This window comes from Suricata suricatta, chromosome 2 (assembly GCF_006229205.1).
Source record: "Suricata suricatta isolate VVHF042 chromosome 2, meerkat_22Aug2017_6uvM2_HiC, whole genome shotgun sequence".
Taxonomy (NCBI): domain Eukaryota; kingdom Metazoa; phylum Chordata; class Mammalia; order Carnivora; family Herpestidae; genus Suricata; species Suricata suricatta.
Genome location: NC_043701.1, coordinates 161,590,443 through 161,604,724, shown reverse-complemented (window position 1 = coordinate 161,604,724; position 14,282 = coordinate 161,590,443). Strand labels below are relative to the sequence as shown.

Below are 14,282 nucleotides of genomic sequence, written 5' to 3'. Positions count from 1 at the left end.
CTCATGTGCGTTCAGGGCAACCATCCTTAAAATAGATTCCTTAGCATCCTTTCGATAGGCCCTGTGTGTCAGAACCCCTGGCAACAGTTGGGCAGCTGTGAACTTCATCATCACATCTTGGGCATCTCCGCCCAGCTCAATAGGAGAGCTCAGGGCTCCCCCAGCATCAGTGGCATGTCTGCCAGTCTCTCTGTACCCACAGCCATGTGGCTAAGACACTAGCCCACCCTGGTCCCCTCTACTCCAGGCCTTTGCCATCCCATCATAGGTCTCTGAGCCCTGTGGACAGAAACCAGGGCTAACAACTTAGGTTTCATTGCTTTGGGGAGGCAGTGGGAGGAGACAGTTGGCTGTTTGGGTTTATTTCTGATATCAGGCATTCTGGCATATGCTTGTGTTCTGAAATGTTAGCAGTAGGAGGTAGGAGGGCTGGGGTGGAGGTCTAAGACCCTCTTACCCACTGATGATGATGAGGGCCAAGCCCCAACCCCGGCAAAATGCTTTAGTGAACCATTGGGTCTGTCACCTCTCAGAGGTAGTAGAGACACAGAGAGGCCCATAGAGGTGTCACCACCACGGAGCCCCCAGTTTAGTTTGGGGCAGAGCCAACACCAGAATCTAGGTCTCTGCCTCTGCCCCTGTACCCTGCAGCCACTGATGCTGACCTGCCTCCCTCCCTGGCCCCAGCCTCTTCTCTGGGCTTTCCCCGTTGTCGGCAGGCTGAGGGGGGGCAGGGCCGAGGGGGAGGAACATCAGAGGGCCTAGAGTCTGGGCTCCAGAGCCAGACCACCTAGATTCATGTGTTGCCGTGACACTTCGGTGTGTGACTCTGAGGATTTCTTGCCGCCCCCATGCCTCTGGTTTCCCGTGCTGATGGCACAGGGCTTTTGTGAGGCCTCAGTGAGATGGTCCTTGTGCACGGTTTCACCTGGGGAAATGACACTCACTGCCAAGGTGGCCCCCAGCCTGTGCATCTCTGAGGCTTCCTCTGCCCTCAGGGAGGCCACCAACACCCTGCCTGGGAGATCAGCTGTCAGGGTCCTTCCCCCTCTGGCCTCACCTGGGAGCTCGTTTCTTTTCCCCGTAGCCCGTTCAGTCCCTTGTCTCCGCCCAGGCCAAGGCAGATGTCAACCCCAGTGACAGATGAGGAAACAGGCTTAGAGGACAGAAGCCTGACCGTCCCCAGGCGACACAGGAATTTGGCAGTGAGGCCTCAACTGGATCCATACCTCCAACCTTCTGTCCAGGCCTCCTGCTACCGAGAAGCAGGTCACACAAGACCCTGTTCCTCCCTTGAGAAAAGCAAATTCTGCCTCGGAGGCTTTGGTGGAGTCTGGCTCAGGTGTGTCTGGATAGTTTTCCTTTGACTCCACCGACCTGTCACCCCCAGACTTGAGCAGTCTGACACCCAGCTTCTGCAGGGGGCCACCTGGGCATCCCATAGGAAGGCAGAGAGGTGCTGGGACTGGGCCACAGATGGGGTGGGCTAGACGAAAGGAGTCTGCAGCACGGAGAAGCTGGGTGGCAGGTCCCCTGTTCCCGGAAATCTGATGAGTGGTGTGCAGCGAAGGAGCAGATCCAAGGCCTATGGCCTCCATCCCCGTGTGTGCTTCACTCGGGAACATTTCCTAGTGCTCAGCCGCCTGCCTGGCCCTGTGCTAGGCCTGCGGAGCGCTGAGAGAGCAAAGACAGGTGCCCCCAGGGTGGTAGGAACTAGGAGCTCCATGACAAAGGACCCCCCACATCTCTCCTGGCATATACAGTGTCTGGCTCGTGGTGGTAAGCTCACAAGCAGACGTGGTGAGTGAGTGGGTGGCCAACAGCTGGGTGGTGTGGTGGGGCCTGCTCCCTCCTGGGAACCGTCACTACCCAGCCTTGGTGGAAGTGGCAGTCTTTCCCTGAGGCTGCCTGGGAGGAACATTCTTTGTGCCAGGCTGGGGTGCAGGACCCTTTTCACCTCTCAGGTGCTAGCATTCAAGTTCTTAGCCCCTTCCGGTCTTACGGGCATAACCCACATGGTGTGGCTTTGGTGGAGTTTCCCCCATGTCACTGGGCAGATCTGCCATCAGGTGTGTGCTGCTGGGCCTCGGTCCCAGTGGATGATGCCCTGGGAGCATAAACGCCCGCCACCCCCCTCCCTTCCCCCTCCCATCTCATCCTCATCTCCATTCTCTCCGCCGGTTCCGTCGGCCGTGTGTTCCATTGCCATCTCCCACACCAGTGTCCAAGAGACGCAAGGCCCATCTGCGGCGTCTGGATCGCCGGTGGACCCTGGGCGGGATGGTCAACAGGCAGCACAGCCGAGGTGACTGTGGGAGCTGGCTTCTCCTGACCCGCAGCTGCCGCCCCTCCCCTTTTCCCTCTCTCCCTTTCGCTCACTCACTAACACCTTGCCTCTTCTTTGAGCTCTGTCTGCTCCTCTCCGCCTCCTCACCCAGATTCAACAACCAGACTTTCTCTCACCTTCTGCAGCTGGGGGGCGTCGGGGAGGAGGGCACAGGGGGCTACCTCGGAACTGGGATGATTGGGAATCAGGGGCGGCTCTGGCCTCTGCCACCATCCTGGGGATGGGGTTCTGGGACTCAGAACTTGATTGTGCGGGCAGCTGTACTAAGAAAGGCCACACTTGGCGTGGAAGCTGCGAATGAGGAGCACTGGGGTGGGGGAGGTCTCTGCTGCCCCACATGCCCCCTCTCTCCAGTGCCTGCTTCTTCCTCTGAGAAGGTGCTCTGTCAGCCAAAGCTATTCTGGCAATTACTTTGGGACACAGTAGGAAGAAGGGCCATCCCACAACCCTCCTTCTTCAGCTAGCTCCGGGGAAACTAGAAAGGGAGCAAAAGCCAGCCCAGCCTGGTCCTGGGGTGTAGCTCCGACCAGCTCTGAAGGCAGTGTCAGGTCCAGCCAGGAGCTTCCAACACCTTCCGCACTGGCATTGGCGCTCTATGAGGGGCTGGGTCAGGGTTCCAGGGAGGCCTCTGGCCTGCTACCTAGGCCGATGGGAAATGAAGACATTGTCAGGTTCAGGGCCTTTCTAACACCCAGGAGCTTGGGAGTAGTGAGATGAGGGGCGAGCCTCTGAACAAACCCCTCAGCATCTCCAGAGCCCACAGGCCAGCAGAGGTCCGGTTCTCCTGTCTCACCAAGAGCAAGGCTGGAAGGGCCTATGACAGGCACTGGCCTCTATAGAAAAGCAGGGCTGGCCCATGAGTATCACCGCACCCCAAAGATCATTCCTGATCAACTCTGAGACCATGTTTTGGTATCTGCCCCAAGCCCCAGGTGGCAGCAAGCCTGTGCCGAGGTGGCCCCGCGTGTGGTTCGTGCAGCATCACACTCGGAGCACTGGCTGTGGGCGACTAGCGCATCCTGAGGGTGAACAAGGGCTGGGCGCCAAGGTGTAGGGCAGGAGGCCAAGTCATGGAAACAGCAAGAACAAGCTTGACTATGAAGCAAAGGCACCCTAGAACTAGGAGGGGTGGAGCAGCATTGCTGGGGGGCCAGCCTGGGACGCAGCCCTGAGCCTTGGCAGCAGAGGAAAGCGGGCTGCTGGCCTGGAAAAATAGCAGAGACAAAAGCTTGGCCTTCCCCCATGCCCTCCAGCGGCTCCAAACACCATCCTACATTGAACCCCACACACAACTCTGTCTCCATAAGCACACGGACACTTACAAGTGCACAACCGTACACTGTCACCTCAGGCCCCTGCTCAGCTGCACACGCACGGTCCTCGGCACACAGCCACTCACACACGTAATTCCGCTCGTGCAGCCACACGTAGAATGCTCCTCATAGACGTGTACAGTCACAGGTGCATCAGCTGCTCTGGCCACATCATATGTGCGTCCCTGCAGCAGCACCAAGGACACACATAGCTTCGTCTACAGTCTCATATGGGCCCCGGCAGCATGCTCCCCGTCACGCACAGCAGTGTATGTGGTACACGTCCCCAGCGAGATGCATGATTCTATGGACAGACATCTCTATGTATACAATATGTAAATGAGGACAAGCCCACTCCCCCCTCTCAAATAAGAGACCCAAACAAAATCATTTCCCAGTCTTAGCCCTAAGTCAAGTCAGGGCTAAGTTAAATCAGGCAGCCAAGAAAAACTTGCAGAAAGCTCGCTAGGAGAAAGCAGTGGAGCCAATGGGGGAAACAGGCAGCAGGTCATATATAACTAGACAAGAGAGAAGCACTGCTTCCCCGGGCCCCCCGCACCGACCAGGCCTTTGGAATCAGAAAGCCTCTTGCAGTGGGGCTGGGTAGGTTGTGGGGGCCGGGAGGGGAGCCAGGGAGACTGCTGACGGAGGGGAAAGCATTTGAAAGAGGAGGCGTCTGTGGTTTGGAAATGGCAGGGTTCTCCAGCCCCCGCCTCCAAAACCAAAACAGGCCTATCCACCTCCCCCAGCCAGCTAGCCACCCACCCACCTGGTGGGCGGCCTGGTCAACCCTCCCTAGGGCAAAGCTGCCACCCACCTTTGATGGCACATTAGAGTGAGCACAGCGTCAGTGCTTCCCAGAAGCCCTGCGATGCCTCTCTCCCCGAGAGCCTACAGCTCCCCCTCCCCTTTTGTTCCTAAACTCAGCTCCCCCGCAAGACCATTTCGGTCTCTCTGGGCATCCTGACTGGCCCAGGTAGGCATGTGGCCCTGGCCCAGTAGAGGAGCCGGCTCCACCTCTCGCTCAGGGAAGCCGGGAACCTGGCAGCTCCATGGCGCATGTCTATGTGGAGGTAATCCTTGCCTCTGCCACCTGAGCCACCTATGGCAGGAGAGTCAACCCTCCCCCCACCAGGCCAGTTGGAAGAGTTGCCCTCTGAATGCTCATCACCTGGGACCCACACAGTGCCAGGGCAGGACAAGCCTCAAAGCCGTCCAGATCTTTTCCTGGGAGCATAAACTCCCAGAGCTCTGTATGCTTGTCAGCCCGAGGGCCACCGAGAACAGAGCCTTTTGCAGGAGCAGCTCTGCTTCACTAGGGAAGACCAGTGTGCTTGGTTCTGCCTTCCCTGACAGGGTCCAGGGGAAGCAGGGCACTTACATGGCCCTTGGTGCTGTGTCCTTTGCACACACCCCGGGGGGCTGCAGAGGCTGCTGTCTGGGCCCAACAGCCACAGAGCCCAAGCTCGATGGTCACAGTTCAGGCCCTGCGCGCCTCTGACCTTCCTAAGAGAAGGACTGTAAGTTTTCCCTGCAAAAGCAGCTTTGCCTAGGAAAACGTTAATGATGGCTTCCTGCTGGAACCACAGGCTTTTAAAAATAGCCCAGCTGAACACAGGCAAAATATGGAGCCCAGGCCTCGCCTCACCCTAACCTCAGAGCCCTACATCCCCAGGGCCTGGCGCTGCCCTCTGGCCACGGCCCGGGCCAGGATTTACTGTGCCCCACTGGAAAATGGAGTGGGACCAGGAGCAGGCAGGAGAGTGGAGGGCTGGACTGTAGCACATTGAACTTCTCAAAGGCCCGAGTCAGAATCTGGCTGCACAAGGTTCTCAGGCGGTCTTGGCAGCTCTCCTCAGCATGACTGGATGGGAATCTGAAAGCTTCCAGGACTTAGTCGATGGTGAGAAAGGCCTCTGCATCTGGGAAAAACTTGCCATTGAGAAGCGCATGCTGAAAAACGGCAGAGGCTCCAGTGGGCTATCACCTACCTTTCGCCTTTGGCAGCCTCTCGGCCTTGGCCAGGGCCTCTCAGCTCGGTACTTGCATCCCGGCAGGACAGCCACCTCCGTCCTGGAGGGACTGGCTATCTCGGCTCAGCACAGGGCCACAAGACAGGCCCCTGATCCTCCCAAGTGAACAGATGGCCTTCCTGTCTCAGGGTGGCAGCCCTTCCCCCTCCTCCACTGCTGCCAGAGGCTTAGGCAGGCTGCCCGTCAGGGTCCCCCTGAGGAGTCCAGGAGGTACTGTCATAGTTGGGAGCTGGGAGGAGTGAGGCAGGTGTCTTAGAACCTAGCCTCCTGCTATTTTGAGCTCATAGAGAGCCTCTCAACTAGTGCCCCTTCTCGGACAGCCTTGACCTTCATCAGTGTACTGCCTAGTGCCTTTGGAGCCCCTACCATGTGCCAGGTACAAGCTGGAGAGGACAGCATGAGTTCAGGGTGACCTTCCCAAAGGGTGTGGCCAGTTCTGTCTAGGTCTGCTCATTCTTCTCCCAGAGGGTGAGGATGAGGATGTGTGCTCCTTCCTGAGACCTGAGTGTACCTCTGGGGACACCCAGGAGACTCGGCCAACCCTGAGTCTACCTGGCCCCAGCAGACACAGGAGAAGCACTCCCCTGGAAGCCTGGGCAAGGACCCATCAGAGGCCACAGGGCCTCCGCCAGCAGAGAGACTAAAGAGATCTAGGAAGACAGGAACTGCCTGGCCTCCCCACACCTGTCTTTCTAGGCTTTTTCTGAGTTTTCAGAAGACACCTCCTTCCCGGGCATGCTGGCCCACGGGGGACCTGCCAATGCCTGCACTCAGCATCGCTGCTGACCATTTGGCCACCGGACCCTTGTCTTAAAACACACGTAACCACTCCCATAGGACATGTGTTCCCCACAATTCTCTTGGGGAAATCATGTGATCAGGTGATCACGTTAGTGGTCTGGGGAGGCTTCACCAAGGAGGTGCCCTGGGGCTGCGGGAAAATCAGACGGAGGCAGGATTTAAGGGGTAGAGGTGGGAGAAGGGCTTGGCGAGCAAGTCTGGGGCATGGATGGAGGCATCTAACGTTCAGGGAAGGGGAGGGCACACCATAGCGCCTCCAGATATGCCGGGGGCTTCCTGACTCATGCCCCATAAGGGGGAAGGTTCCTTCTAATTGTGTCCTCAGCCCAGGGAGCTTTGGGGGCCCTGAGAACTGCAGGCCCCAGCACCCTCAGTGCTGTTACTGGTCTGAGAGAGCCAACTCTCTGCTGCTATGGCTTAGCCGAGCTGCCTGGGGCCCTGGCCAGCTTCTGCACATGCCGGGAACAGCAGTGAAGCAACCAGCTAAGCCCAGCCAGGCCAGGGGAGGAAACGACAGGAACGAGGACCTGTGCTCCAGCTTCAAGTAACTGTGCCTTGTTGCTTCATCCACCCCCACAGAGGAGAAGTACGTCACCATACAGCCTTACACCAGCCAGAGCAAGGACGAGATTGGCTTTGAGAAGGGCGTCACTGTGGAAGTGATCCGGAAGAACTTGGAGGGCTGGTGGTACATCAGGTAGGAGCCTCAGTGGAAAAGACAGATACCCCTACCACCCTGGCCCTGGGCAGCATAGTGGCTGTGGGCACCAGCTGGCAGGGTTTTACTGATGGCAGCTTTGTGCCCACAGCCCAGGCTTGACTGCTTTCACCCTGACGGTTGAACAGCTTGAATGGCGTGCTCATCTTGCAGCTTCTCTCCTGGGGCACGTAAAACAGAGGCAGGGTTGTGGCCAGTGGGGCACAGGGGCCCCAGCTCAGCTTCCAGGCCGTGGTGCAATCCGTTCCCATGCATCTGCCAGGAGGGTCCCACACATCTGAATTTGGTTTTCTATGTCTGGGCTTGGCTGCACTCTGTGGCTCAGGCCGACCGAAGGGCTGGTGTCCACAGGCCTTGCTGAGGTCCCAGCAGGCAGCGCCTGCTGCCCACACCTCAACACTGGGGGCCTTTCCACTCTGCAGGACTGGCTCATATGGTTGCAAGAGCCAGGGCAGAAGTGAAGCCTGAGGCCAGGCCTCGCCAAAGGCCTCTTCCTTCTGCCCCTCCCTCTTGCAAGGCCCAATCACATTTCCCAACTGAGAAATCCATTTGGGAGCATGGGGAGGGGGGGGGGAGGGCTTTCTTGGCAGTCCTAGAAACCAGCTAAACCCTCTGGGCTTCACTCATCTCTCCCCTATCAAGTCCTGCTCTCTGGTCCCCACTATACTAGGGCTCTGAAGCCAGCCAGCCCCTTCGGGGAGGGGGGGGGCCTTGTTCACAGGAAATGTTTTTGGGTCCTTTGGAAGTGACTCTGCTGTGGTGATTTCACCCAGTTTCTCTCTTCCCTGCCCGTAGCCCAAATGAGAGATAGTCATGTATCTGTGGGCTCTGGGGACTACTTCCCCAGCCCATCATACTTGGGGACCCTGTACCCACCCTGGGCAGGATGGGTGCTCTGATCTGTCCCCCACAGTGGGGACAGGATTGACCCAAGTGACATGGGCACTCAGGAGACTGTATTTCGGACCACCGTAGTGTTAAGATTGGGCTATGCTGACAGGTAGGATGAAGGTCATTGGCTACATGGGATTCTGCCTTAATGTGACCTAACAAGACATGGCTGCCCCTGCCCTTGGCCCCATGCATACCACTCAGGATAACTAAGGTGGTCCTTTATGTTCTGTTAGGTGGGACAGGACTGTGTGCCTGGATGTGTGTTTCCCAAGGTCACTGCCCCTAGACTTCCACGCTAAGAAACTAGACCCAACCCCAAATCCAACAGCCACATATCTTCACGGGAGAGCCAGCAAACATCCTATGGCAGGCTGGTAACTAAAACCCCCTTCCTGGAGGCTATCTCCAAGGCTGTGGGTTTTTTCCAGTTTCTTAAAATGATCAACAAAGTTACTCTCAGCCATCTGTTTTAGTCAACTCTTGTCCCCAGGGCCTAATCCTTAGCTAGCGGGAGCTTCAACTGAGAACACCCTACAAAGATTCCACCTTAAGAAAGCTGCCAGACAACCCCTTAAATATGCCAACATTCCAGGCTCTGTGTTGATCCTCATTTCCTGTGTTTCTTCTCCCCTCTTCCCTCACACACACATACCCTCCCTCTCTCTCCATCCCTTCTTTTCCAGTTTGCTTCCCTCTGGAGTCATTCTGTGCTCCAGAGCTGGAAAGCAGATGTTTGCCGAGTTGGACCCAGACACACACAGCCGCTCCTGAGTCCCCTGCATCTCTCTGCCTAGAATCTAATTTTATCCATGCAACAGCAGAGGACCACAACGGGATTGGACGTGGGAGCACTCCGGGCCGTGAGCAGGCCTGACCATCACTCCCATGAGACCCCTCTCCCCATCTCCCCACTCTTCTCCCAGAACAACACCTGCACCACCCAGCAGGCCCTTCGTTTTTTCTTGCAAATGCAGGAGCACCAGGTTCTGGGCCAGGTGTTGCCAGCAGCTAGCTGTGTGGCCCTCTGGCTTGCTGAGCCTTGGTTCTTGGCTTATATATAAGATTAGATATCTTTACTAGTTGCTGCCATCCACCCCTGAAATTTCTGTGCTTCGCTCTGCACCCATTACCTTGGGAAGGCAGGCCAGCCCCTTGACTTCGATCCATGTGTTAACTGATGTCTTCCTTCCAAGCCCCAAATAGGGGGCCATCACATGACCTTGGGACAGCCTGCCTGAGCTTTCCAGTGGTGTGAACAGAAGAAGCTACCTCCTACCTAGGCTTTCCAGCAAAGCTCAGGCATGTTCATAGAAACCTTAGCTTTCACGTTCCTGTTTCTCCCACCTAATGGGCCCCCAAGAACAAGGTCAGATCAGGAAGGTCGGGGAAGGGGGGTTGGCAGACCTCTGGCACAGAGGAGCCATTGCAAAGAGCCAGATGTGCCCCAGGGAGCAAACACGGGACAGTGCAACTGGTGGGCTGGGAGGTAAGCTCTTAGTGGGCTTGGGTAGAAGCCCTCAGCACCATGGGGAGGAAAAGGAAAAGCTTGTTTTCAGAAGTCATCAAGTCACCTCAAATTAAGCCAGCCCTGTCATTTGCCTTTTGTTCTTGTTTATGGGCTTGATTTTGTTTTCGTTTTGTTTTGTTTGATTTGGTTTTGTTGTGCCATACCAAAGGTTTTCATTTTATCCAGTCATGTGCTTTTAGTCTTTCCATTTATGGTTTTGGTTTTGGAGCCCTATTTAGAAAGATTTTCTCAATCCCCAAGATTAAGCAAATATTCACAACTTACATTTTTTATTTTGCTCTATGGTGTGAGGCCAAGGTCTCACTCACTTTTCCTAATTGGGTAAGCAGTCATTTCCAGATCTGTTATTGAAAACTCATCCTTACCCCCAACTAATTTCATTTAATTTTTTTAAGTTTATTTATTTATTTTGAGAGAGAGAGACAGCCTGAGCAGGGGAGAGGCAGAGTGGGAGAGAGAGAATCTCAAGTAGGCTACGTGCTATCAGCACAGATCCCAGTGCAGGGCTTGAACCCCAAAACCATAAGATCGTGACCTGAGCTAAAACTGAGAGTAAGACACTTAACTGACTGAGCCACCCAGGCGTCCCCTTACCCCCACTAAATTGAAGTGTTACCCTAAGCATCAGTCTGTGGACTTGTTCTATGAACTCAATCCATCTGCTACCCGCCCCCCCGCCCCCAGTTAGCACCCATACCTTCCCGCCTTAGTCATTCTTCTTTATAGACATCTTCCTAGTTGGTCTTGATAGGTCTGTCTTTCTGGATAAAAAAAGTTACTCTATCCCTGCAGTTTGCAGAAGTGAGAAAAAATTGAGCTCCAGGGTAGGGACTTACCAAGGGGCTTGAGACCAGAACTCAGGTTCCTAACTCCTCTTACCTGCGCTACCTGTTCACCTCTCTGATATCCCTTTCCTTTGCCAGAGGGCATCTGCCTAATAAGCCACATTCACACTTACTCTTATCTCTAGAATTGCCCTCTCTGACACAAGGCAGCAGACCATTGTCAAGTCTACTTTTTGGGCAACTCAATCTGAGGAATCTTCTAATCCTGATGTTTCACATTGGCCTGACTTTGCAGAGAACAAAGACCCACACCAGGAGGGATCAGGCAGAGAGCAAGGAGAGAGGAAGAGCTGGTGTCCTAAGGGTCTTTTCCACCTGCACTCCGTTCCACTTCTCTCCAGAGTGGGGGATTGCCAGGTGCCTGCACTGCTTGCTGAGGAAGGCTCAGCTGGGCCAGGCCAGATGGAGCCTGGGGTGTGAGGTCAGGCAGCAGTGCTCAAGTGACATCATGTCCCCCCCCATCCCACCCCCCAGGTACCTGGGCAAAGAGGGTTGGGCACCAGCATCCTACCTGAAGAAAGCCAAGGACGAGCTGCCAGCACGCAAGAAGAACCTGGCGGGCCCAGTGGAGATTATCGGGAACATCATGGAGATCAGCAACCTGCTGAACAAGAAGGCGTCAGGGGATAAGGAGACTCCACCAGCCGAAGGCGAGGGCCATGAGGTCCCCATTGCCAAGAAGGAGATCAGCCTGCCCATCCTGTGCAACGCCTCCAATGGCAGTGCCCTGGGCGTCCCTGAGAGGAGTGTCTCCAAGCTGGCCCAGGGCTCGCCGGCCGTGGCCAGGATTGCCCCGCAGAGGGCCCAGATCAGTAAGCGCCTCCCTGACCCCTGCGTCTGCACCGCACAGCTCTTTACGAAGTGGTCACGAGGTGCAAGGAAAGCCAGAGGGGTGTATAGGACCCCCATATCATTTTCTTCCTGAGATTAAGACACCCTAGCCTCGCTCTCTGAACTTGTTTCATGCTAATCACAAGTGGGCAAGGCACAAGTTCCTCACAACTCTTGCACTGGAGATAAAATACATGAGTGTATGAGCCAGTGGCATTCCCTGCTTCCCTAGAAGACATCCAGGAGTGGTCACCAGGCGGGTCAGTGGATCCCCCCGGTTGCGAAATGTGGCTCCCTTATGCAAGGCTGCTTTACAGATGACAGCCACTAGGACACCTTCCCTGGCCTTACTCCTCCTTCCCTGTTGCCTCTCACCAGTTACTGGAAACCTAAAAGACATGGAAGGAATGGCTGGGCCTCTCCACAAGCAGTTGTAAGGGCGTCCGGGTAGGAGAACCCAGCCAGCTGGCTGCCCCCAAATCTAGGCACCTCTGGCCCAACAGCATGTTCAGGTGAAGGTTAAACTGTCCCCTGTTATGAGAGACCAGCTTCTGTTTATGTCCAGCTGGCCTTCAAATCTGGGGGAAAGCTGGTTTTTTTAGTTCAGTTCTGAACTTGTCACTAAGTTAGCCCTTGTACTTGAAACCTTTTGGGCAGTCGGTCAGGAAATGTTTTTGGGATACCCACTCTGGCCTGGAATTATGCTATCTAAGAACTTGGTAGTGAGCAAAAATTAGACACAGTCTCTGCTCCTAAATTTGAAAATCTGATAGAGCTATTTACCCTTTTTTCTGAAAAATGCCTCTGCGTCTATACATTTTGAAATGTGCACATCATTTTCGGGGGTTCACTGAATCCCAGAAACACAGCTAAGGAAGCTTAAAGGTCTCTGGTTCCGTGAAGAAACTAGTGTCGCACTTTTAGAGAAACCATAGAGCAACATGGGTCCTTCCTGAGTGTGGGACAGAGCCAGGAACCTCCCAGGATCGGGAGGCGGCCACACCCAGGGAAGGCAGGTTCCAGCCCTGTGGCCCGTTGTCTGGCTGGGATTTCTGAAGCCATGTTTCTTCTTCTAGGCTCCCCGAACCTAAGGACAAGGCCTCCACCTCGCAGAGAATCCAGCCTGGTATGTACGCTGAATTTCTTCTCCTTTTTTCCCGCCTATATCTGGGGATGCCCTGTAGTATTCCATGGTCAATCAGTTGTCTCAGCTCAGTGCCTGTCAGTCCAGGGCTTTTCCAGGGCCCTGCTGGGCTTCCAGCTTTGTGGGGCCACGGGCAGAGAGGAAAGCCTGGGGATCCCAGCCATTCTGGGGGCCTAGCTGGACAGTTTATGTTCAAAAATGCTGTGCACTCCAAAGCTAAATAAACCCATCCCAGCCGCTACACTGGCAGACATAAACATTTAGACTGGCCAGCACGAGTGTCCGGCCAGGGCATTGCCAGGCGCTGGAAATGGGGCTGCTGTCCGTGTGTGCCTGGAAGTCTTTCAGCTTCGCCTTCCTGGCTCAGGAATGTCCGATGGCTGCGGTGGATGCCAGGGCCTGGGAGGGCAGAGGGCAGGCCTGCAGGCACCCCTGCAAGGAGTGCACAAGTGGCTTGTGCTGAAAGTTTGAGGCTCAGCCGGCTGGGGTCCCTGGCTCCTGTAGGTGGGGGTCTTGGTGTCCAGACCACCTGGGAAGACTGTGTACACTCGGGGTACTAGGCTTGGGGTGACAGTGATGCTGACGGTGGGCCAAGAGCCCTAGTTAGGGAACTGTCCTCAGGGGTGGTGGGGGGCAGTGGAAAGACTGGGGCTTCCAGCCAGACATGGTTTATATTCCACCTTTGACACTTAGGAACAGCAAGTCCAGGGCAAGTCCATTACCCTCCACAAGCCTTCATTTCCTCATCTCTAAGATGGGGACGGTGCCAGCTGTCTCCTGGGGCTACTGGAGGGATGAAATGGGGTGGTGTGTGCAGGGCTGGCCGCCAGGTTTCCCTTGCCTATGTCAGCTGTGGCCGACAGACGGGCTGCCTGCCGCGCCATGTGGGGAAAGAGTTCTGAAGTCTCACTGGGCCTAGTGGCAAGGGTCACTGTGATCCGTGACATCTGCCCTGGCCTGGAAGAGTGGGCCCTCCATAACCGGGTTCTTGAGCCCGTGGAGGAGAGACCATCCCTGCCCTGGCCATCAGCCCCACGGGAGTTTCTCTGTCATTTTCCCCTCAAGTTTCCACAACAAAACAATGAGTTCTCCTGTCCTCCCAGCTCGCTCAGCCCCCGTTGATTATTTTCAGGCAGACTTGATTTTGGCCGCAATGGGCTCATTCCCTCCACATTTACCAAGTACGGGCTTTTCCAGCAGGGGTGGGGCGGGGCTGGGACCCGGGCCCCATCTGCTCACATACATGCCTTCAGGGCCAGGGACCCTTAAAACCAGCTTCCTCCTGCCCTTCGCTCCCTGTGACCCACAGCAACTGGGCTATGAGTGGCTAGATTAGGAAATGCCGAGCTGTAGAGGATGCAGGGACTAGAATGGTGTTTCAGGAGTGGTCCACTTCAGCTGCTGTTTGTGGCACTCCCCCTGCATCCCTGGCTGGGCCAGAAGTTAGACACTTAGCTTGGTAATCCTCTTCATGACCCATTTTACAGATGAGGAAATGGAGCCTCAGAGAGGTCATAGTCTTTGCCCAAGGCCTCACAGCTGGGGCGCTGCTGAGCTGGGATTGAGCCCACATGTGTCCAGCTGCAAGGCGGAGGTCTTCTGAGGTCTTCCTGTCACACCACAGCTGCTTCCCTCCCCCCCCGCCCCGCAAACACGCATACTTTTTTGTTCGTTTTGCTTTAACCCCTTTGTGTGATGCTGGGACATACTGGAAGTAACAGAGCGGCACGAAATACATTTTGACCAGAGTAGAGACCAGGTGAAGCTAGAATGTCAGCTCCCTGAGGGCAAGGGCGTGGTCCTATTGGTTCACCATTAAGCACCCAGG

The 14,282-nt window shown here is 55.7% G+C and overlaps 1 protein-coding gene across 2 annotated transcripts in view; it reads left to right on the top strand.

Annotated features, from left to right (window-relative positions):
• Nucleotides 1-14,282, top strand: part of SH3PXD2A (SH3 and PX domains 2A) — a 231,348-nt gene that overhangs the window by 211,001 nt on the left and 6,065 nt on the right. Inside the window, exons 10-13 of one of the 2 annotated variants that reach the window (XM_029932517.1) lie at nucleotides 2,222-2,305; nucleotides 7,074-7,191; nucleotides 10,954-11,291; nucleotides 12,387-12,436. In XM_029932517.1, the coding sequence (XP_029788377.1) occupies nucleotides 2,222-2,305; nucleotides 7,074-7,191; nucleotides 10,954-11,291; nucleotides 12,387-12,436 (590 nt within the window). The remainder of the gene's footprint in view (nucleotides 1-2,221; nucleotides 2,306-7,073; nucleotides 7,192-10,953; nucleotides 11,292-12,386; nucleotides 12,437-14,282) is intronic. The other variant, XM_029932518.1, reaches the window with a different exon arrangement.